Source organism: Rattus norvegicus, chromosome 20 (assembly GCF_036323735.1).
Source record: "Rattus norvegicus strain BN/NHsdMcwi chromosome 20, GRCr8, whole genome shotgun sequence".
Lineage (NCBI taxonomy): Eukaryota > Metazoa > Chordata > Mammalia > Rodentia > Muridae > Rattus > Rattus norvegicus.
In genome coordinates, this window is record NC_086038.1 from 47,251,143 (window position 1) to 47,276,208 (window position 25,066).

General features: G+C 49.4%; 1 protein-coding gene across 2 annotated transcripts in view; it reads right to left on the minus strand.

Moving 5' to 3' along the window:
- Nucleotides 1-825: 825 nt before the first annotated feature.
- The window catches only part of Foxo3 (forkhead box O3), a 96,287-nt gene continuing 72,046 nt past the window's right edge, over nt 826-25,066 (minus strand). Inside the window, exons 4-5 of one of the 2 annotated variants that reach the window (XM_039098617.2) lie at nt 16,735-18,170; nt 826-5,237 (exon numbers count right to left, since the gene is read on the minus strand). In XM_039098617.2, coding sequence (XP_038954545.1) covers nt 16,770-18,170 — 1,401 coding nt within the window. In that variant the 3' untranslated portion in view covers nt 826-5,237; nt 16,735-16,769. The remainder of the gene's footprint in view (nt 5,238-16,734; nt 18,171-25,066) is intronic. The other variant, NM_001106395.1, reaches the window with a different exon arrangement.

Sequence of the window (25,066 nt, forward strand, 5' to 3'; positions counted from 1 at the left end):
GACCTCAGTGTCAAAGCAACTGACATCAGAGGTCTCATCTTTTGGAATAGTATCAAGGTGCACAGGTGAAAATGTCTTTCCAAGTTGGATGCCAGAAGAGGCTAAGGAATTTCCCTTTGTAAGGGTTCAGTAATGGGAGAGAAACTGACCGAAAGTGGGGCTTATCCTACCTTTTCAGGCAGCTCATCCCAAGGGTCTGACTTGCAAATGTACCTCTTTAAAGTGAAATCCAAATCACCCTATGTCTTGGGACCTTTAAACCAGTTCCTGGGTTTTTGGGTTTTTTCCCCCCAAAGTGCAATTAACTTTTATAATGTAAGAATTAAAGAAATTAATTTATCTAAACAACCAGGGCTAGCTTTATTTTACAATGTTGTTCCTTCTCACAGCTCAGCGAGGCCAGGCAGGGTCAGCATCCATGCAGTTAATGTTGGCTCTGTGTTGTCTGCTGTACAGTGTGTGGGAAGGAGGGCCCTGATGATGGCCCCTGGTTACTCACTGGACTCACAGGAGGATCACCTCTTTAGACCCAGTCACCCCACAAAAGCAGAGTCCCATCCCTGCTTTCACATTTCACCTCTGGGGCTCCGGTGACAGTACATGGTAAGCCCAGCACAAACAACCCCTTAAATGTGTTTTATTAAACTGTCTGCAAGTCTATGGAGGTCAGGAGTGGGCTGGAGAGAAAGTTTACACTTAGTTTAGATTACGGGTCGTTGCCTCTCGAAGGCTGGGAAGGGTTACCGCAGGAGACTGCCACACAGACGGAACCATTTCTTCCCTGGGGAGCAGGACAGCAATGATGACAGACTCTCGGGCACGACAGAGTGTCGTCAAAGCTTTATTTACATGCGGCATCCTCTCTTTTACAAACTAGATTATGGTTTTAAATGGAATACACAGGCAATATCTACAAACGACACGGGAAGGACGCACCTCCAATTCCACTGGGAGGGGCGCATTCCCAAATCAAACTGGTTTTGATCCTTGAGAAGAAAGGCGGCAGGGCTAATTCATGGCAACGTACGGTTAGACAAGGTCCTCGGTACCCAGAATGCAGCATGGTAGTGTTTGCCACGCGCACATTGAATTCTAGTTCGTGTGGCGTAGAAGCAAGAAATCAAAACAGGCCCTTTTTTTTTTTTTTTTTTTTTAACAGATACTGTATACAGAGGTTGTTGTTTATTTCATTCATGCAACTTTTTTTCTTTAAAAAAAAAAAAGTTAAACATGTGAAGCCCAAAACGCACATTTTTCAATATTCACCAATTTTTCTGGTCTCCTTCACGTCTGTTGACATTTCCCACGTACATAATGTGCTAGGACAAGTATACAAGAGAAGGCCGACTGATTGCCAGAAAAGGAGATAGTTTTAGAGAAATAAGTGACCAGACACACACTTTTAAAAAAAGGCAGTCACACAAGTTTTCCCGGAGTGTGGCAGAGGCCTCGGAATCATTCATTCGTGAAAGAAGGATGAGTGAAATTCAACAAGAGAAAAACTTCCACCCATCTGATCTGCGTGCTACACACGAGATTTAGTTCAGTACCACTTACTCCTGTCAGTGGCTTGGGCATCCGCTCTAAGGTCCTGTCTGACCAACGTGAACCCACAAGATCTCTCTCTCTCTCTCTCTCTCTCACTTCACGCCCCGTTCCTGCTGCTGCTACCACTCCCAGAGCTGACTTCTTTGTATCTCGATACCAGTGATTGCTTTCCTACAAAAGGTCTGCTTTTAATAAAAAAAAAACAAAAAAAACCCCAAAAAAACAGAACATTATTCCGCCTAATCGTGATGTTCCCCATATACATGAGGAAAAAGGAAAAAAAAAATCAGCCCCCATTACCTTTGCTCTGTTCTCAGAGATTAGGTAGCATTTTGTTCCCCTTCGTCCGGGGGACGACGATGGAAGGTTTGTTTTCTCTCTGCCTTACTCCAGAAGTTCTTTCCCAAGGGATGCAAATGCTGCTCGTTCCTTCATTGGATGGAGCGCTTTAAGAAAAGGCAAAGTTGTCTGTCTGTCCCTATGAACTTTAACCTGTGTATGGGTTTAGAAGTTGGCTGAAGTCACACCTGAGATGGGGTGTACCCTCTCCTCGGGCTGATGCTAATCACCAACCCCCAATGTCCGCTTTGTGCTACACCCGGTGCACGCTCCTCCATCGGCAGGAGACGTAGGAAAACAGTTCTGTGTGCTTCAGCTGTCACTATGTTGCAGAGGATACAATGGCGAACACACCTCTATTGCAGTCACAGTTAGCCGGAATGCTGAACCCAGTCAGTTCTAGCGCTAGGATGGCAGAGGCTCGCCACAGGCTGGCCTATCTTTGGTACAAAGTATCAATTTCTAGAGCCTGATGAGAACCATGGAGCCCAAGACAACTGCAGTCTTCGACACGGCCTCCTGCCTTCTGTGTTCCTGTCACAGGTGTGCAGGGCTCCCCAGGAAGGCTCGAACATCTTCCTTCTCACCAGGATTCCATGGGCTGGTCCTAAGCCTAGAAGGGCCACAAGGTCATCTGCTCAGATGTCTCAAGAGAGTGCTTTGTTGTTAGGGACTTAGTGAGAATGCTACTTGGTGGCCAGTGACCAGTCTACCCTGAAAGCAGGGTTCCAACAGAAGGTACAGAGGGCCCAGGCTATACCTCTGTCAAGTCTGACATTGAATCAGGCTTGGCTTCTCTGGGTGGGGAATCTGAGGGTGGGTGTGCAAATACCCCGGCAGGCATCACTATTCGTATTTTACCCCAGACTGTCCAGGGCCTGCCAGGCCTTAGCTCTCCACACATTCTGTGTGTGGACTCCATTATTATTTAAAAGTAAAGTAAATCAAAACATCTGCCTCTGCTTTCCTAATCTGCTGAGGCTACTCTGTCCTCACCTGTTCCTGCTTCAGTTTCTAATCTATTTCTAGGACATTCTGAGAGATTTGGTGCCTGAAACCCAACAAACACTGGGAAGGAAAATAAATGAACTGTTACATCTGGAAGGAAATCTGAGTTTTCAAAGGAGAGTACACTGGAGGGTTACCCTTTCCACTCCCGATGCCTGTAAACTGCACGTCCAAGACGCTATCTGGTGACCTGGTCTGCGTCTCTCTAAACTCAGATAAACTCAGAATGCTCTGAGCCCTCATGCTGGAAGCACGTGTGGTTCTCCCTTGTACCTGAGCTTTCTCCATTCCTTCAGCTGCCACCGATAATGTCCCACTGAGGAAGCAGCACTCTGGGAAGCCAGAGCCGGCCCTCTGCCTAAATGACACAGGTTTCTTGGACACTGACTACTGAAGAATCGGGGCATGGCTAGCGTCACCAAGGAGTGGATAAGGAAGTATGGGGCTCACTGACCAGCAGGTCACATGACTACACATCTTCAAAACTGGACTTTAAAACTGAAGATTTTAAACAGGTAGCAGTTTGGAAAAGGCAATGTGCTAGCTACCAGGACCACCACTGCACGACGACGACGTATAGATTCCATGAAAGGCAGAGTGAAAAATCAACAGGGCCATCGCTCAAACACGAGGATCCAAGCGAGGCAGGAGAGGCATGTGACAATACCAAATGGAACTCTCATTGTGCTAGGAGCTGTGATGGCCGTCGCTACCACCCCCAGAGCGCCCATGAAGCAAAGGTGCACAAGGAGGGCAGGGAGGGGATTTGGTGGCACCCCTGGGTTGGTGTCCATGGCCACGGTGCAAGCAATGGCAGGAACTTGAGCAGGGAAGCCTGTGCTGGAACACTAGCCCACATTCCTAATGCCATGCACAAAGTCCCATTTTCGTACTGTACATGATAAAATATATTTTATACACTTGTATACCTAGTGCTTTTTATGCAAATCAGAAAGTCTTCATATATCACTTTGGAGAAGTGTGTATATGCCGCGCTAATCGGAGCATCGTCATAGCAGTTTTGCATGTACCAAAGGAGTTCCCAGCTACGCTGTCCATCAAAGGGAGTAACAGATGCACAGATGCACTTACACTCTGCAGGTTAAACAGAAAGCACCTATACAGCACCATAACTTTTTGGAAACAACAACAACAACAACAAAAACAAGATCCACAGAAGCAGGAAAAGTTTTTAAAAAAAGTTTAAATTGCCTTATCTTGTATTCCCATGAATCACTTGAACAATTACAAACTAAGCGCATATATATACATATATGTGTGTGTGTGTATGTATATATATGTATATATCACCTTTATGCTATTGCTTGTCACTCATACACTTCTAGGAAGATCGGCGTACACACAGCAAGGTTGAAAAGAATCAAAAGATATGCATGTTCCAAAAACAGTGACGTTGGACCTGCTAGTGCAGACGTGGCTTGTTGACCTCCCGCGCTGCTCACTGCATGGTTAACAGCTCACCTGTAACTCCACGTCTTCTACAAAGCAAAACAAGCACACGTTTCTTTTCTCTTTTCCCCTTAAAACTAAACCCACCAGTGGCATTTGGCAATGAGCAGAGGCTGAGCTGAGGCGTTCCTGAAGAGGCCCTAGTTCCTAAGAGCAGAGCAACACTGCCTACCGCTGAGCATGGCGGGAGATCATGAGCCCCCACGCTGAGCATGACGGGAGACCGCGAGTCCCGCTGAGCAGGCAGCTGCAGAGTGGGCACGCAGGACAAACAGTTGTGCCGTTGTTCAGTTTTTAGAAAAGGATAATTTTCTACCAAACAAGAGAAGAAAGGAAGTCCCCCTTTAGTCTATGTAATGTGTTAGGTTTGCGGAGTTCCACAGGCTCAAAAGCTCAGACTGGGAACTGACACAACACCTTCCTTCTGCTTTTTAAGTGTGCTAGGGAAAGGACAGTCAACGTTTTCAACAGAAAAATACTGCAGGTTACTGTGTGTAAAAAAACTCAAGAGGGTCAAAGGAAACAAACACAAAATGACACTTAAAATATCCCCTAAACCATCACGATCCTGAAACAGTACGGAATCGCCGCAGCCGGGGCTCCCGGTGTGCTCTGGAGTAGGGATGCTGATGGGTGCTGTCCACGATGGCAGGTCACTTGCAGATGAGTTAGATTTGCATACGTTATAGAGTTCTGCTCCACGGGAAAGGGCTTCACCCAGGGCCAGGGCTGCTAACAGTCTCTGCTGGGTTAGGAAGATGGCGTGGGAGTCACAAAGGTGTCAAGCTGTAAACGGGGTTCACTGTCCACTGGCTGAGAGCAGATTTGGCAAAGGGTTTTTTTCTCTGTAGGTCTTCGGTCAGTTTGAGGGTCTGAGGGAGAAAAGAAATCCAGAGTTATCAGGGGCATTCAGAAAGTGACAGGGAGGAAGCTAGGGGAGGGTCCGACCGCCGCCTGCTTGTCTGACCTCAGAGCCCAGGTCTGTGCACTAACGCTATACTGCTAAGTATTTCGGGCTGGAAACCTAAGGATAACAGAGAACTGCTTACCTTGGTTCTTATAGCATCCTAACGTGAAAAGGCCAAATTTGGGTGGTAATCAAGAAAGGCACTCGAGGGGTGTTTTGGGTGGGTTTTTGTTAAGTTAGGGTCAGCCAGGCATGGATTGGGGTATAGTCTACGTTTCAGAACGTGGCGTGCTTAAGATACTCGAGCTGGTCACTCGGCGTAGAAAGTGGTACTTCTGTGTTCCCCCTCAGTCCAGGGGTGAACTGACCTTGCTGAACAGCTAAGGCTTAGTGAGACTCCATGGGGAATCTTGGCTTTTTCGCCACGCAAGAATCAGGCAAGCTATCTTAGGAATTAGATGTTTATGTTAAAAAAAAATTGGGATTGAAAAAACATCGACCGTACACTGCACATTTCTCACAGAAGGAAGGTCTTGTTAATTACATTGTTCCGTCTCTACAGTCGTCACGGAGGTCTTCCCAGAGCACCTGAATCCAGGGAAGCTCAGACAAGTCACGAGAACTAACACTAAATAGTACATCCAGATAGCTTAGCAGTAAGAGCACTGGTTGCCCCTCAGGAGGACCTGGGCTCACGTCCCGGCACCCACGCGGCAGCTCACTACTGTCTGTAGCTCCCGTTCCAGGGGATCTGATGCCCTCTTCTGACCCCTATAGGCACCACCCATGCAGTCCACTTACATACACACATGCGACGCTACTCACACATAAAGTAAAAATAAAGGAAAAAGTGTACCCAAGAGGTGAAGCTAAAGGACGTAAAATCTGTTGTCTGTGGTGACCCTGCCGTTTGTCCTGGTCACCTTCCCAGGGGACATGGGTCTGAGTAACAGAAAACTGTATGCTCTGACAGCACAGGATGGTACATCCACCAGCTCCTCTTGGATCCTAAGACTCCTGTGACCTCGCAGGACTGTGTATCCTGTCTTATCTACTCTGGTGACAGCACTAGAGAACAGAGGGAAGGTTTTTGTTTTTGTTTTTGTTTTTTTTATTAGAGGGAAAAACTACCAATCAGGAGAAGAAGGCCTGTCTTTCTGTAGACCTCTGGTTTGGCTGAGGATTTTTCCTGAGGTGAGTATTCTGTTTTGTAAAGCCACCAGACAATCTTATTTTGGCCTATAACTTTGGGGTTAAAAAGCTAAGAAACAAACCAACCAACCCAGACCCCAGTATCTCTGAGGAGCTTGGCCTGGTAAAGACAACGCTACTCTATATGGAGAGTATCTATATAGTATATACAGGCTTCTCTGTGGGTCCCTGACAAACATTGGCCTCACAAATGAAGTCCTTTCAAAGGGATTAGGTTTCCCCTCACAATAAGAGCTAACAAACCACAGTCTAACATCACTATGCCATTAATCATCAGGGGACTAAGTTCCCCAAGTCCCAGTCCTGACTTTCTGTGGGTGCCTAGGGAGAACTGGTAAGATATTACCTAATTCAGACCCCTCCCTGATTCCCTTTGGTGCCAATTATTCTGCTGTGAAACTGGTGCATGATGGGAAAATGACACACTTCATTCCCCAGGAACAGAGGCTGACTATGGTCCACTTTGATCCTGGGGCTGGAACAGACTGGGAGGGAAGCATCCAGGGTGTAGTGAGGTACCCAACATGTCATCACCTAGTTAGGACCGGCCATGGCCTTGAAATTGGGACAGAAGCCCCACCATAGTAGTCCAAAGCCACGCCAGCAACAATCCCCAGGCTGCCACATCCCCATTCCCTCAGCAAAGTCTGATCATCTTCTGGGAATGTCATCATTAAAGAGAAGAGGCACTAATCATCGCTCTTCCCCTTCTGTAGAATGGGGCGGGGCTGCCTGTGACACTATGTGCTGGAGTTCCCCTGGGGTCTCAGGCAAGGGCTCCCAGGGAGGCCTGTGCTGGAAGCTGCTCGGTGTCTGTGGGCTGAGCCAGCAGGGCCAGGTAGAGCTCTTGGAGAGGGGACATTTCACAGAAACCCTCGGGGAGGCCACTGCTGTGTTTAGTTTTTCTTTTCTTTTTTTTTTATTTTTTATTTTTTTAAGATTTTATTTTATTGTATATGAGTATACTGTAGCTGCCTTCAGATGCACCAGAAGAGGGCATCAGATCTCATCACAGATGGTTGTGAGCCACCATGTGGTTGCTGGGATTTGAACTCAGGACCTCAGGAAGAGCAGTCGGTGCTCTTAACCACTGAGCCATCTCTCCAGCCCTAGTTTTTCTTTTCTATAATAGAGGGAGAAGGGTGTAAGGGAAGCAGACGGACTAAAGAGAAACACAACCGTCCTGGAAAGGCAGGCAGGTGCAGGGAGGACTGGGGCGAACAAAGGAAGGGGGTCCCTTTGATGCCTTAGCAGCATCTGCAGCTCCCTGTGGGCACCTACCTGTCTATCACACAAGAACTGGGAAAGCAGGGGAGCAAAGGGACAGAAGCAGCCACTCCCTGGGGGCTCAGTGGTGCTTGGATGAGTGTGCGAACCACGGGTTCTACGGGCGTTCACGTTGACTTAGCTGCGAGGCTTCTGTATGCGTTGATGCTCCCATAGCTTACAGAAACAACAGCGACTACAACCCCCCCTACCCCGCCCCCACAGCCAGACTCTGGAATGGAGAAGAAGCCGACAGCTGCAGTCACTGAGCAACACAGCAATTAACCAGACGCTGTCCTGCTTCACTGGCGACCTCCACAGTGAGGAAGAAGAGGCCTCCTCTCGCCCAGACTAGTTTTAAAAATTCCTCACTGAATCGAGGGAGATGAAGTGGGAGACCTCGGGAGTCAGGAGGGACGCTCTAAAAATATTGGTGGATGCTGTCATCTGCTGAGGGGTAGGTAGTCGGTCCCTCGGTAACCCCGGGCATCTCCGGGGTAGGCAGCCTTCTGCCCGCTTATCACCACCAAGTCACATGATGTTCTAAGACAGGGAGAGGCCTCCAAAATGACACCAAACAGAACAACCCAATCGACTTGAATTGGACTCGGGAGCAGAAACAGCTCCCACTGCTGTCCTCCCACAACCTAACTTCACCATGCAAAGCGAGAGCTTGTCAGCAGGGTTTTTTATCTTCTTGGCAGAGAAGAAGTAAGGGCCCCGATAACTAATATGATATGAACTCTTCCGTCCACAGATCCACAACGCTTAGTTAACAACTATCTCTTGGCTGGAATTTTAATTGTCTGCCTGAAATGCAGGCTTAAAGTGAGAGAGGCTGTGATCTTTATGCTTTGAAACAGATAATTTCAGAATCGCCTGGAACTCCAAGGTCAGGCTGAGGGCCAAGCAAGGAACATTCAGGATGGGCAGGGCGGAGATCCTCGGATGGACGGGGAAGCCTCTCACAGAGTTCAGAGAGCAGCTGTGGGCTGCACACTTAATTTTTTTTTTTTTTTTTTGCTGGGGCACAGTGGCAGCCACATCTAATTTTTTTTTTCTTTTAAGATAGGTTGTTCTCGAGTAGCCCAGGCTAGCCTTGAACTTTTTATCCTCCGGGTCCCACCTCACAATCTGTTGCCATACCCAATACACCTTATTCGGAACATTCCTGTGGAGTTCAACTCCAAAGGCAAACAGAATGCACCACGGGAAAAGCCATGGGAAACCTGGAGGCAGGTAGTGTTGGGGCTTTGCTTATGCGCAGCCCATCTTGGACCTATGACCGGTCATACAATAAGAAGGGACTTAGGAGGGACCATCTGTATAAAACTCCATCTTGGGGGTTGGGGATTTAGCTCAGTGGTAGAGCGCTTGCCCAGAAAGCGCAAGGCCCTGGGTTCGGTCCCCAGCTCCGAAAAAAAAAAAAAAAAAAAGAACCAAAAAAACAAAAACAAAAAAAAAAAACCAAAAAAAACCCCTCCATCTTGGCAAAAGCTGCCAAGGAGCCTCAACGGGCAGCGAGGACTCTGGGGGACAGGCAGGCAGGCAAGGAGGCTCTAACTGCAGGGGAGGGCAGCTTTCTGTTTGGTGACAGAGCTCTCCAGAAGGAAACCTGGACCTTGTGGAACCAACCGATCTGGAGGAGTGGGTGTGCTCTAAGAGAGGTTTGTGCTGACTGCTGGCTGATTATTAAGAGTCTGGACCCCCAAATTAGATTCTCCCCAGGAATCCCCAGGAGAGGAAATGCCCGAAGCCCTTGAGGTCAGTCAGGGAAAGAAGTTATCGCCACGATAACAATCGGTCAGAGACCTTGCAGGGGAGACTTGGCAATGAGACAATTCTGGGTAGGGTCTGACCCTGGTTGGGCTGCTGAGCAAAGCACCTTGTACTGTACTTGAACCCTAGCTCCACTGTCAGCAGCCCCAAAGGAAAACCTGGGGAAGTCTCTGGATCCTTGGCCCCTCTTCCCAACAGGGCCTCGATGAATAAACTGCCCCTTTCTGCTCTTTTCTACTTGTCTGTCTCCGTTAGTTGGTTTCCTGAGGACAGGTGGGCGAACTAGGCGAGGAAACGGGATGAGTAATGGTGGGCACTGTTAACCAGGGGAAAGGCAGGGGTCTGCGCACACCGAAGACACACTTAAAGACAAAGGCCCAGCTTCCGGAAAGCACGTGAGACGTGTGACACACTGGGCTGCACCGTGACCTGCTGTACCCCCCCTCAGCACGCTGAAGCCTTTCAGGTGTCAGGGAAGGTGTCCAAGGCCTGGCTGAGAAGGCCAGAGACGGCAGGCAGCCGAGAGGCTCTGGCTCCCAGGACACTTTGACGCCTAGACTTGTCTGCCTGTCCCGTTGGCCAGCCTTTGTGCTGAGCTGACGAAAACGCAGGGAAGAGAGAAGCAGCAACCTTCGAACTTCACAGCTGAGGACAGAGAGCTGTGGTGGGAATCAGCGGTGGCTAAAGCGAGCAGGGGGCAGCCTGACTTTGCCTTGAGGAATGGCAAGGACCTCTCCGTGCAGACAAGACAGATGCTTTTGACTCATAGAGTAATATGCAACGTTTGGGATTATCGTCTTTTAAACAACTACTTTTGCCAAGTGTGGGGACACAAGCCTTTATTCCCAGTACTAGGGAACAGTAGATAGAAGGCAGATCATGTGAGTTCAAGGCTAGCCTGGTCTACGTTGCAAGTTTCGGGCCACCTACATAGTGAGATCCTGTCTCAAAAACAAACACTACCAACAAAACCCAAACCAAAAGAACCACTTTTTGAGGGGATGTGGGAGTGGTAAGAGTTAATCACCCTTAACTATTATACCCAAAAGTTTAACTGGCAAAGACCTGTGGGATCTTCCACTCTGCTGGGCATAAACCTCACACTCACCTGGGGGTGACCTCAGGGACGATTCGCCCAGCCTGCCCTCCTGTCCAGGTGAATCACCCTCCACACAGCCTTCACTCTGCCCCTCCCCCCCAGATGTTCAGCTCCCTGCTGTGCCCTGCCTCTGACAGGTAAGCATTGAGTGCCCAGAATGCCTGCCCACACTCTGAGCTCCCAACGCTGAATTCCTTGAAAGCGGGACAGTCTTCCCAATGATGCAAGTACCAGGGAACATGGGCTATTTTAGGAGCATCTTAGACACAGTATCTGTTCTCAAGCACCATAAACTCTGTGAGCGCAAGTGTTTCCAAGTAGCCTGGAGAGCTTGACCTAAAACAAAACAAAATGAAAAGGTCCACACTGGACCTCGGCTAAGAGAACGAGCCATCCTCTTGGAGTGGCCTTACTTCCTCCTGGCCTGTTCCAACCCCAATGCCTCCCTGAGGCTGCTGGTTCTAGGACCTCATCACACTTCACACAGGAGTGAGGCTTACTGATGCCCAGGCAGAACCTATTGTTTATGGAATGGAGTCGCAGATTCATAACGCTTCCCGGGGAGGAGGATTTTCAGGTTAGTTTCCAAATCTGTTTCTTTTAAGGTGAAACCTATTAACATCCAATAGCTTCTCACCGATATAATTAGTCTACCTTTGTTTCTGTCTACCTTCACTGTGTAAAGCTCCCAAATTCCTACATTAAAGCCTTGCTTCTCTGCCTCAAGCTGAGCCACAAGGAAGAGATCCACCACTTACAGAAGAGGACAGGGGCCTTGAAGAAATGTTTACAGACCTAAGCCAGGACTTCAACAGTCCTGCTCACCTCCCCCGGGTGTGGCCCCGGAGTGAGATGGGGTGAATTATGACAGCATGCAGGCTGAGATGCTTTCCATCTTCTGAAGGTGGGTGCAGTGTAGACGCCACCTCACCTGAGGGCCGGTTCCCAGGCGCGGAAGCCGGCTCACCAGAGTCCTCTTTTCCTATTTCAGATACGTGTGGGTCTCGGGAGACTAATTTTCCAACAAAACAAAAATAAGGTTCTTCAGATTCCAGAGTTCGAACTGCACACCCACCTCTAAGGTAGGACCAAGACTCAAAGGTGACAGACAGTGGCCGAAAACCAACCAGGAGGGAAACCAGAGTGAGCAGGAAGGAGGGACTTGATGCCGAGTCTGTGGGAGACAACGTGTCTGTCCCCTCGGGCTGGGGGCCTTGCTGACTTCAGCAGGGAGGCCAGTTCTGCCTTCGTGTGAACCCCATCTCCATGTCCACCTGCACTGCACAGGCAGCCTGAAGGGAACCTGGCTGGCTGTGACGGGGTGGGCTCAAACTGAGGCACTTGGTGTCAGCTAGCGTTCCAGTTCCACCGCCTAACCGGTCCATCAGCACGTTTTTTGACTATTTCTGACTGCTGGTCTGTGCGGCTTTCTGATCACTTCCAAGCATATAGAGGATCAATACAGTGAGCCACTGGGCCACGTGTAGAACCTAAGTCTAAGAGAGGCTCTGGCTGGGGTCTCCTTGGCCGTTAACTTCCCTAAGGAACCATATCAAATGCTCCACAGAGATACATATTTAGCTGGGAAAAAAAAAGATAGAAAATGTATGTCCTGGACTGCTTTCACTAGTGAAAGAATGGGACAGGGGAGGAGGGGAAGGAGGAGGGAGAAGGAAGGGAAGGAGGAGGGAAGAGGAGGAGGGAGGAGGGAGGGAGGAAAGAGGAAGCAGGAGGAGGGGGAGGAAGGAGGGAGGAGGGAGGGAAGGAGGGAAGGAGAGAAGGAGAGAAGGAGGAGGGGGAGGGAGGGAAGAGAGAGGGGGAGGGAAGGAGGAGGGGAAGGGGGCCACGGTGGCACAGAGACCTTCAATCAAACTGAGACTGACAATTAGAGCCTGCTCTCTACAAACACTGGAATTACCCGGAGACACGATGACCAAAAGACTCTTGCCCTTCAACAAAGGAACACCATGGGCTTAAGAGGCCACTAAACAAATAAAGACCTGGGGTCAGAGTAACGGCCACATCTCTCACTGGGAGGGGAACAAACACAAGCAGACCAGACCCTTGCAGCCCAGCTCCTCAGTCCTCAGAGTTGTGCTCCGGGTCTTGGCCCACTGCATAGCACTAGGGCAACCTCTCAAAGACAGCCTCACCTCTCAGATGTTCACCCACTGAGAATTGCCAAAGCCGGGCACGGTTAACTGGCTTTCCTGTTTTCCTGTTATGTCCGACAAGTAACCACCGGCTCTTAGAGGCCAGAGCCCCTGTGAGTATCTGCCCACCTGAACATTTCTTCTGCTTCCCTGAGAGCCCCAGCAGGCTGGGGGTACACTTGTATCTCTCAGTGGACTGGGGTACCTGTCAGGATGGTGAGGGTGGGAGATCCAGGGTTCTTTCCTACAAGCAGTGGGACACCTCAGGAAAGTGCTGGCTTCCGAACAAAGGAAGGCAAGGCTTCTCCCACAGTGAAGACCAGCAAGGTGGGGCCTCGGGCACTCCTTCAGAGAGGCCAAAGGAACACTTTGGTAAGCCCCCAAACCTCACCAGTCCATCTGTGGCAGGATTTCTCTTTGAAAGTGGAAAATACCAGCCTCTCTAATGTGTGTCCCCAAAATGGCACACAGGACTCTGAGGGCAGAGCCCAGAAGGCAAAAAGTTTACCGAATGAGCATGGAAAGAAACCTTAGCTAGCTCTGGTTGTCAAGGAAAGGAGCTGCCCTGGGCAAACAGTGTAAGGCTGACTCAGTGCTTCCTACGGGCTGCATGAAATTACGGGATCAAGTGAGAAAACACCCGGGTCCACACGATGGCTCTCACAAAAGCTGGCTCTGCTCCAGAGAGAAACGCTTGCCACACGGTATAAGTGAGCCTTGGTGAGACCCTGAGGCAAACGGCATGACGCCTTACGTACCACAGGGCCATGAAAACTGAAAACAGCAGCCGTCTGGGGAGGTCAGTCTTTTCTGCCATACCAAGGACCCCAGGATACTCTGAGTGAATAGCAGAGGTGTTTTAATCTGCAGGTCCCCTCGGAGCGGAGCCCAGGGACAGTGTGCCAAAGTGGGTGCTCATCTCAGAAACTGGTCCTGAAGACGAACATGAACTAAAGGAGAGGTCTCACTGGATTTTAAACAAGAAGCCGGCATCTGACCTTTGACCTTTGGAGCTCCTGAAGTAGTAGGACCTTTATTTTTATGCGCATAGTAAAAAGTTAAGTGGGAAATATGCAACAACGAGGTTGTTGGCAGGGATGACCAAGAAACTCCAGCGTGCTAAGGCAGTCAGTCACCCGGCGCTGACCGTCTTCACCAGAAGGTAAAAGGTCACTCCACCACTGTGCCTCCTTCCCATCCAGGCCATGCATCCCTGCAGGGACAGACCCAGTTTGATTCACCTCTCTCTCCATACTCAAACTTCATTCATCGAGCTCTGGCTGCTCTTGACCCTCTCTGAGACTGGCTACACTGCAGGACTGAGAAACGGCTCGGCTCGAAGTGTGCTAATACCCAGCAGGTATCAGGAGAGCCACAGTCCCCCAGAGAGCCGCTGACTCCCTCAGAAACACCCGAGGGTCGAGGTTTCCTAGAACTCTGGAGCGGTGGTTTCCTCAAAAAATAAAAAATAAAACAATAAAAATGAAAAGATTTGATGCAAGATACTGAAGAAACTTAGGAAATCTTGGCTAGGTAGCAATTTACCCTTTACTGTCAACACTAAAAGATCCAGAAGCCAGGTGGGGTGGTGGGGCAGTGGGCGCAGCACCTGCCTTTAGGGAGGCAGAGGCAGAGGTCTCTGAGTTCAAGGTGATACTACATACTCCTGCAAGGCAAACTCCTTAAGTTGGTGTACTATACCCAAAGGTGGACAGCAGGGTTCTTCCTCCACACAGCACACTACAGGTCTGTGTTTACCCTGTGTTACATTCCCTAAAACAAAGTAACTGATATCAAGAAAAACAGACTACCTGCATTTTGTTAGAGTTATTATCGCCCAACATAAACATTAAAGGCACGGCAGGATCACCACATCAAACATTAGTGTAACTCCTATTTCTTAAATTCTATTCTACACACGTATACCGCCAGCTCTCTAGGGCTCTGCCCTCGATGCTCATCTGAGTAGGCCCATTTTACAGACTAGTTAGGTTTCAGGTTAAAACCATGCATAGTCCGCACATTTAAAAATGCCCCGATTCTGCTTTCTGTTGACAGAGAACAACTTAATGTCCTTAGCGGTTTATTACTAACGCAGCTAACGGTAGAAGCGGGAGACTCGTCTCTCCCATCTCACTAATAAAACTAAAGGCCACCATATATTTAAATCTCCCTTGGGCTGGAGAGATGGCTCAGTGGTTAAGAGCACTGGCTGTTCTTCCAGAGGTCCTGAGTTCAATTCCCAGCAGCCACATGGTGGCTCACAACCATCTATAATGGGATCCGATGCCCTCTTCTGGTGTGTCTGAAGACAGCTACAGTGTATTCATCATATACTTAAATAAAATAAATCTCCCTTAATTGATTCATACAATTTTCATAAACACACACACATACACGCACACACACGCACACACAGCATGCTATCTTTAACAAGAAGGAACATCCAACTGAAACAAAAGCTGATACTACACTTTCTCCTAAAGTTTAGTGAAGGGCAAGTGGTCTCTACTTACAATGACAGCCAAATTAAACTTTCTTGTGTCAGAAACCACAACCACAGTCTTCCTCACTGGAGATGAACCTGAGTATCTACCTACATTTCTAAAGTGAGCTCCCCATAGAAGATCCTTGTGATGACCGCACCAGGAACGAGGGGTAAGAAGGCTGGGTGGGGTTTGGGGCTTTGACCGGGTGGGGTTCAGGGTTTTGAGGTCCTTTTCTCTTTTGGGTCATTTGAGGGAGGAGGTAAGTAGCTGAGATTAAAATTAAAAACAGAAGAAGCCAGGAGCTGAGGGTGCAGAGCCTTTAACCCTAGGCATGTGGGGCACACACTGAAACAAACCCGTTGGCAGGAATAGGCTGCCCTTCCCAGCCCAGGAGAAGGGTTACAGGGGAAGAGCCTACTACCCACACGCTGGCTCAGACCACAGTGCCTTTTTTTTTTAACCATATACAGAAAATCAAGCCACTTAAGACAGGTAGTGCCTGGGGCAAACTGTGTGACCTGGGCAAAGTACTGAACCTCTGTGGTTCCCGGCTCCGGCTCCCTCACTTGTCAGTGGACTCACTCAACCGCCCTTGGGATGCTTCAACCTGCTGTGGCTTTACAGACCCTCTCACACGCCCTAGTGTGTGTGATTCCTGCAGTAGCTCTCTGGAATAACAGGATCACTATTCCTGAGAGGCTCAGGAGCTAAACCCATCAGTGTGGCTGGACGGCAAAGGTGGAACTGGACCTTCAGGGCCTCTGTAGGTAGCCCAGGCCGGCCTCGAGTGCTCTGCCTCTAGGTGCTGGGATTATAGGTGTGTCCCACCTGTCCAAGTCCACTGCTTTTTCTCACGACACGGCAGCACCTGCTGGCTCTATCACAGCAGCATTAAAACACTGTCATTTAAGAAAAACTGCCACGCCCTTCCCACAATCCCTCGTGCTCTTTCTGCAAAGGCTGGCGAGGAGGGCCCCCTGCTATCGATGAGGTGGTGATCTAAGAACCTCATTAACGCTTTCCTAGGGCAAAGCATTACTTTCTTAGGGGATGAAGAACCATCACACAGAAGGTTGAACCAGTGCTAGATGTGAGCCTGTAAGAAACTCCGGGGCCTGGTATGCTTCCCCGTGACCTCTGACCTATGACCCAAGCACCTCCCTTCCTCCCCTTTCCTTCTCTTATCATCCACCCACCCACGGAGAACCTGCGTCACAGCTCTGTGAGGACAGAGGAGATAAAGAGTGAGCTCTTTGAATATTTGGGTGTTCTTTTTATTACTGACAGCTGTGAGCCCTGTCTCACAGGTAAAACTCTGGTGAACTGGCTGGGAGCCATGACTGCTGCGAGGGCCGTCAGGACAGATGGACCGCCCCACTCCCGCCCCCACGCCCCGCCCCCACGCCCCGCCCCGCCCCGCCCCCGCCCCACTCGTGATGCTCTCCCATGGCACTGGGCACTGACCTGCTTTGCCCATTTCCCCTTTCCTCAGTGATCCTTCAGCCTGGCACCCAGCTTTGAGATGAGGCCTGCTTAGCACCAGTGAAGTTCCCCACGTTCAAACCAACAACGTTCTGTGTGGAGATGAGGGAGTCAAAGTTAAAATCCAACCCATCGGCATCCATGAGTTCGCTACGGATGATGGACTCCATGTCACACTCCAAGCTCCCATTGAACATGTCCAGGTCCAAGTCACTGGGGAACTTGTCGTGACCCATGACGGGAAGGTTTGCACTGGCTGAATACAGTGAGGAGCCTGAGAGAGAGTCCGAGAGGGTTTGCATAGACTGGCTGACGGGAGACTGCTGCTGGTGTTTGGCTGAGCCGAGGCTGCTGGAGTCACTCAAGCCCATGTTGCTGACAGAATTTGACAAGGCACGGCTGCCACCAAGAGCGCCCTGGGTTTGGTGCTGGTGGTGGAGCAAGTTCTGATTGACCAAACTCCCCTGGGTAGGCTGGGCGGCAAAGGACATCATTGGGTCGTTGCGAAGCATCACGTTCCGGCGGGCGTTCTGGGCGGACACAGCGGTGCTAGCCTGAGACATCAAGGGGTCTGACTGGGTCATCATGACATCGCTGTGGCTGAGCGAGTCCGAAGTGAGCAGGTCTTGGAGTGTCTGGTTGCCGTAGTGCGACACGGAAGAAAAGGTGGCTGGTCTGTTCTCCTGGATGGTCTGCATGGGCGACTGGCGCAGGGAGTTGAGTGACGCAGGTCCGAACACGGTACTGTTAAAGGAGCTGGTTGGGGAGCCCAGGCCGGAGCTCTTGGCGGTGTACGGGAAGCTGGAGCTCCGCTGCATAAGCCCGCCAGGAGGCGACGCCTGGGAGGGCGGGAGCGCGATGTTATCTAGCAGGTCATCCATGAGGTTCTCGGCCAGCCCATCGTTCAGATTCATGGTGCCCGCCATGTCAGTCAGCCGCGGCAGCTCCACGGTACACGGCTTGCTTACGGAAGGCGACAGGCTGGCAGAGCTGCTGTAGAGCATGGGGGAGAGGGGCCCGTCATCGTCCTGGACGTCATCCAGCTCCGTGCTCGCCAAGATGGGTGACAGGCGGCCGCTCACGGTGCTGGCGTTGGAATTGGTGCGCGAGCGGAAGTCGGTCCAGGCGTCCAGCTCGTCGCTGCTGCGGGATGTGGGGCTGCCCGGCCACTTGGAGAGTTGGGAAGGGCTGTCGTCTGCCGACTCTGGGGCAGCCTGCAGGGCCGCCTTCTTCTTGGCTGCCCGGCCTCGGCTCTTGGTGTACTTGTTGCTGTTGTCCATGGAGACGGCCCGCCGCCGGGGAGCCTTCCCACTCTTTCCCCCATCGGGGTTGATGATCCACCAAGAGCTCTTGCCAGTCCCTTCGTTCTGAACCCGCATGAAACGGCTGTGCAGTGACAGGTTGTGGCGGATGGAGTTCTGCGGAGAAAGGGAGAGGGATACGGTGATCAGGGGAGGTGCAGTCCAAAACAGACGTTAAGATGCTTCAGTTTCTAAAGAGTTATTTCGAAAAAGCAACCAACCAACCAACCGAAGAAACAAACAAAACACTTCTTATAATTTTGGGGAGGGGAAGGAAGGTAACACACACCCACCCACACCCACACACACACACACACACACGGGAATCAGAGGATAACCGGTGGAGATGGATTTTTTCCTTCCACCACGTGGGCCATGAGGTTTGGCGGCAAAGGCTTTTATCCACTGAATTTTATAGGCCGACTTTTTTTTTTTTTTTTAATTTTTTAAAACGACAAGCATCTTTTTGACTTGGTACAAGGCACCAAGGTAAATGGAAAACTTCACAGGGCGGTGCACTATCCGTCCTATGAAGGAGATGCGGGAAACATGGGCGCTCACGGACACTGCCCAAGAGCATGATTTCTGTAATTCTATTTCTCAGCCCGCAGATCACTCTGAAAACTTATGACCATGCCACCCCCTTCTCCATACTTTGCAACAAATTCCCCAGCTCTCTGAAAAACTAGTCGCCTGGGTGGCTATCCCTTACAGTCCCAGACCTCTAAGTAGCTAGCTCTGAAATGCTTCTGTTGGAAAGTGTGACGTTTTACCTGTTCCCTCCAGGGAACCCTGCCACAGTTTCACAACTCATCATGTAATTCTGGCAGGCAGGAGTCAGGCGGGGCAGACTGTCAGGGACAACTGAGGAGCAAGACTACCTCATTTAGAAGAACTTGCATCATTTACAACCTTGTACGCTCTCAGGAAGGGTGGGTTGAATAACTTCCTTCCACAGAGTACAGAAGGGAAAGGGAAGAAAGAGTATTGCAGTGGAGAAATCTGAGAGAGGCTGTGTCGGCTGGGTGACCAGGACCCATGTTCACAGCGACCAGCACATTGCTAGTGTGTATCCTAGGTAAAAATGCATGGAAAATGGCAACTTTTCCATCGGTCTTTTTCCAAAACCCAAATCCTAGATGAATCGTAAGAAATATATGAACTCCGATTAAAAGGGCATTTATGAAAGCCTGTTTAGTACTCCCCAGACCTGCCTCAGCCAAGGAGTAACCGGAAAAGGTAATAGCTGGAGCTAATGCATCCTGGATGAGATCCCATCCCAGAAAACCCAACCAACCAAAAAAAAAAAAAAATCAGAAAAAGTCTGATTAGCATTATAGATCTTAGCTCATAGTAATAATGATAAATATTGGCTCATCTGTGCTGACACTCATACCAGAGCTGTAGAAAGTTACGAGGGAACCCTTGACGGCGTGGATTCCTGCTAATTTCACAAGTTTCCTATATATCTACAATAATCCTCCTGTTGGAGTAGGGCAAATCCCCTTAAAAGTCCTAATAATCTGCACCCACTGCAAGAAACTTCCTCCTGGCTTAGCAGATACACCCAGTTGTCAGGGATAACCAGGCTCAGACTTATCTCCGCCACTGGCCAATCACGCGACCCCATGCAAATCATTTCATCTGTCGACAACAAGGCATGTTCTCTTCTCCACTATGGTCATGATACAGTCCAACCACCCCTCCCTGCCTGGCAGGATGACCTAACAAAGACGGAGGATAATGCATTTCAGAAGCCAGTCACACTCTCAGTCAGTGTTCCTCTTTCCCTAGAAGGGCAGGCCCATAGTGAGGAGCGCTCAGAACGGGGAGGGATCCTTCTAATCTGTAAAATGCCTCGTGTGCAGCAGGAAAAGAGCTGACGGTGTCCCCCACATCTAGAATAGCACCTGCAGGCCAGATGAGCCTTTATCATCAAGTTAAAGATGAAAGACGGTGCCTAATGCTACAGGATTAAATATGAACAATTTCTAAAAGTCACTTTTAACAAGAATTGGCAGGCATCAACTGTATTTATGTAGAAGGCGCAAATACATGTGTCCTACCAGATTGTTTTTAAAACACAGAAAGTCAACAGAATTTTGTCATAAGTAAATAACTCAAAACACAAAGTATTCCTGATATACATTCCTCCTGTTCAAGAAGGGACTTGAGTTCAGGCTGGGCAAAGAACACCAGCAATTCTGGTCACAGCTGCCATTTTCAACAATGGCCCTGGTGGCCAGGTAAGATGACAGCCAGCACCGGAGGACCCCAGGAAGCAGGTGTCGCCCAGGAGACAACACACCATTTCCCTCTCAGGTTGGTTAGTTTGTTTAGAACAAAGGTGAGTGTGTTAATGGTTCAGAAACGATTTCTTTGAAACAGGATGCTTTCTCTATGATGTGGGTAAGAGGCACATTCCTAACGTGCACTTGGCAGGGAGAAGCAAGGCCCACTGTGAGTAGAGGTAATTCAACGCATTTAGTAAAATGTAAACACAAACTTCAGGGTGAAAAGAAAGCTGGCCCCCAACCTTTAGGGGTACAAGGCAGACACCCCCTAATTATTCCCACACAAACACCGAATGTTTACAGAAATGATCAATCTTACATATTCAGTGATCCTGTATCTTTTAGGGAAGGATGTTTTTAAAATGTATTTCACTGTCCCTAATTCTAAACCTACTAAAAGACAAATGAAACCTTTAATTTACCATGACTCTACCTCCCCAACAACGTATATGTATAATTTTATGCAATCCCAAGTGGCTAAAATTAGAGGCAGATATCACAAGGCTTCTGCAAAAGCCTGAAACACCTAGCATGGGAGGCCAGCACCACAGGGAATCAGGGCAGGAGTGGGTCATGAAGACTGGCCCCCTCTCCAGGTTCCTAACTGCCGTGAGATCTGAAGGTCCGCCAGGTCACGGCCGTGCTGGCTACTGAACCTTGGGTTTTAAATTCACTTGATTTTACATGTAAAGTCTCAGGGTCGGAGATAGGAAATAGCACAGCCCACCAGCTGGTGCACAACTGAAAGCAGGTTTCCCAACTTCCCTGCAATGCTTTTTCTATAGCTCCTCACAGGACCCTTAGCGAGCAGTCACCATTTAACGTCCTTATGCAACAGTTTAAGAAAAATACTCCGGGGAACACACAGAAATAATCTTATTGTGACTTTGTGAAATACTTAGAAATTTAGAGGCCTTTCCCCAATTTTTATAGAAACTTTGTAACAAAGCATTTTGTTCTTCCTGAGGAGAACTATCAGACTGTATCCACTCTGAGAACAGAACCACCGCAGGCTCTTACATAGAGCCCACCTTGGGAAGGAGAGAGAGTCTGCCTTTAGGGGCCAGTCTCCGCTGGCTTCTCATTTTAGCGGCAGAACACAGTCCCTGAGGTTCATTATCTACTGATAGATAGGTCTTTCCAGCTACTTTACTAAGACAACGGGGCCACCACCTTCCTGACTGCTCTACCACCTTCCTGACTGCTCTGGTCGCAGAAGCCTCTCTCCATGCAGACTGGCCACCATAAAGGCCACAATCTGAAGGCGGGACACAGACAAAGACCATTAAAGACGGCTCACCTGCCCATTGTGTGCAAATGCCCTGCAGGGCTGATGCCAGCCACAAATGTATTTACGGGTTGGTTCAGACTGGCTTTTCCACCTCAGTTTTATTGAAAACAAAGAAGTTGAAGAAAAGAAAGGAAGGGAGGGAGGGAGAGAGGGAGGGAGTGAGGAAGGGAGGAAGGAAGGAAGGAGAAAAGGGAAAGAAAAGAGCTAGGTAAAACATCAGCCCTGAGATACTTTTCTCTACGCCTTCCCTGGTAACAAGTTAAAAGCGAGGTTCGGCCTGTAAGACTCTGCAGGGTCCTCCCCAGCTTCAATCTCAGGGAAACCACCATTAAAATCATACTACTGTGCTGAATGGTGGTCGTCCACACCTTTAATCCCAGCACTGGGGAGGCAGAGGTGGGTGGATCTCTGAGTTCAAGGCTTAGCCCGGTCTACAGATCTAGTTCCAGGACAGTCAGCCAGGTCTACAGGGAAACCCCATATTGGAAAACAAAACAAAACAAAGCCCTCCCAAAACTGTGCTTTTGCATTAATTTATGTTATCGTTGTAAGAAATAATCTAAATTTCTAAGGTTTTACTTTAAGTGGAGACTGGTAACTAAAGGTAATGAAACAACGGTTTGGTAAAACTCTTTCTAACCCTACTCACACGTACACTTGAAGTCCACTGTGACGTTCACTTGGCTAGAAAAATGTGCTTTGCCTGGCCACTGTCACCAGTTAGTCCCCGAGGCTGCCCATGAGCTACCCCACACAGACCTTGTGAGCAGCTCCAGTTACATAAGTCAAGAGTCTGTCGAGTTACAAGAAAGCAAGGAGCGGCACTGCTGCTCCACATGCAAGTGCGCTGACTTACACAGATTTAGAAACCTTAAGAGACTCCTCCAGTGTGTAGGAAGGGGGCAAAGGTAAGAACAAGCCCGTGTTTTTGTGTTACTCTTCTATGAAATAGCCTACAGCGAACAGGCCTGCGCTGGGGCAGAGCCCCCACTACATGTGGTTAATTAGTAACCAAGCTGGCAAACCTGACTGTGGCCGCAGTTAGCTCCTTCCAGGAGCTGTGCAAGAGGTGTGTGGAGGAGGAGGTAAACCTGTTGGGATTGAAGGTTCAGTCTTGCCGCCTGCACTGTGTGGGCCACCGCCTAAAGATTCCTTTGCCCGGCCCACCTAGAAAACACTGTTGCAAAATTGCATTCACTGCTGAGGCCGAGGTGTCCACCACCCTTCACTATGATAAACCATTATGAAGGCAGGTGGACCCAAACAGAACGGGAGTCCGTGAGAAGCTGCCTAGAGCTGCAGAGAAGCCCACCACTCTCTCACAGAGTGGGTGCGTAATATAGCAAGCAAGGGAAGGTAGCCATGGAGGAGATGGCCATGCTGAGTCAGGCCCAGCGCTCTGGGATCTGGACCTCGGCTGCCCCTTTGGAGAAGGCAGGATCAGATGCTCTCTCTGCACCTGGGATCTCTGCGAGCATCTAGGATGCTCAGTAAGCAATGCTGCTCCACGGCTCTCTACAACAGACCCCACACGCCAGAGCAAACCGGAGCAAACAGCGGGCCTTAGCTTACTGCTTCCCAGCGCCGTGTGCTTTAAGTCAAAGGGTGAGAGGGTGGTGCCTTCCAAGAAAGGATGACAAACTTGTAAAAGGTTTTAGGGTGCAGTGCCAGCAACCGGACACTTTACTGCTGCTACCCCGCATCTGCTTGGGGTCCTTCCCAGCCGTGTTTACCTTGTGCAGACTCTACTAACCCAGACGCCAGCTGCACACGCTCTCCCTGGAACACAGAGAGGGCTTGTCTGGAAGCAACATGTGGTAACAATTTATCTTTCTGAGCAACAGCGAAGTCTACTCACTTTAAAAATAAAAAGGTTGTGCAATTTAACTCTTAAAAGCCCTGCTTTTTTTTTTTGCAAAGAAGACAATTACGATCCCTCCTCTTCTTCCTCCTCTTCTATTATTTATTTATTTTTTATTTTCTGGGCTGTGTAGAGAATTAACAGAATGTGTAATGGCTATCAACTTACGAGCCCATCACTGCCCACTAGACTTGGGAGACTCTGCCAATGGCTGGTTTCCAGCACAGCGTTCATCTGCCTCACATGCAGAACCCCTGTCTGTCTCCGTGTTTGAGTCGAGGGCGTTGACGATCTAGAACAAAGCCGTTCGGTGCCTGCACTCCAATATTTGCTCCTGGTGAACCACAGGTGGCAACGGTGGCATGGACAGCTCAGTGTAAATGGTGAGTCTCTGAGGTGGCAGAAGTTGGTGTACCACATGCAGAGGCAGCTACAGGAAGAGCTGCTTGGGCTGACAGGGACTCTCAAAGGTTTCTACTCAGTAGCAACTCTACAGTCTGGCTGCCTACTTGAGTCTCCCGGGGAAACTTTACTCACCCACGTCCCTTCCCAGAGATCTGGTTCAATACTTGTGATGAGGCCTGGGTATTTTACTTTAATTTTTGTTTTTTCAGAACTCACTGTGTAGATCGGGTTGGCCTCAAACTCAAGAGACGCCTGCCTCTGCCTCCAAGGTGCTAGGATTAAAGGCATGTGCCACCATGGCGCAGTTGAGGCCTGGGTATTTTAAAGCCCCTCAATTATACTAATTAGTAATCAGGATAAAACCCACTGAGGTCTTCCCCTCTCCCTACAGCATTCCACTGACTTGGTTCCCAGTGCCCCAGGTCTGTAACAGTGTAGTGACTTCCTTTGAGTCGTCAGACTTAGAAGTTGAAGGTCAGAAGAGGCACAGTGGGGAGTTAAGGTAACTGAGGCCCTGACTATGTGTTTATTTAAAATGCCTGGGTACTGGGAAGGGTCCTCCACCTCACTCTGGGTGGGCAGCTTCCCTTTGTCCTGTAGCCTGCAGCCAGAGAGAAGCCTCACCCTGAGAGAGAGAGAGAGAGAGAGAGAGAGAGAGAGAGAGAGAGAGAGAGAGAGACAGACAGACAGACAGACAGACTGACTCACCCTGTCAGACTGCAGGAGACCAGCCTTTAGCTGGCTCTGCCCTCGCCTGCATTCACCCCCAGACCCTATCTCTTCAGGACTAACACCCTGAGTAACACGTGTCAGAGCATAACCCTGACGTGTGACGGCAGGCCTGAAAACTGGGAAAACATTTTTCATATGTGCTATCTATAGCGGCCAAAAAGTAAGCCTTACGGCTTGATAAAAATGCAAATAAACCTCCATCAAAGGATTGCACAATCAACTCTGATGTGTAAGACAAGTTTGTCTGTTCCTAGTCTTACTCTTGTCTAAAGTCTTAAAAGTTTAAACCACTAAAAGGGCCTTAAAAACAACGATGTTCTAAAATAAATGTTGTTGGGAACTTGGCTGAGGGATTGTGTTTCCAGCTAGAAACAAGACTTCCCGCTAAATTTGCTGACAGTAATTCTCTACCCACAGATTTCTCTGGAAA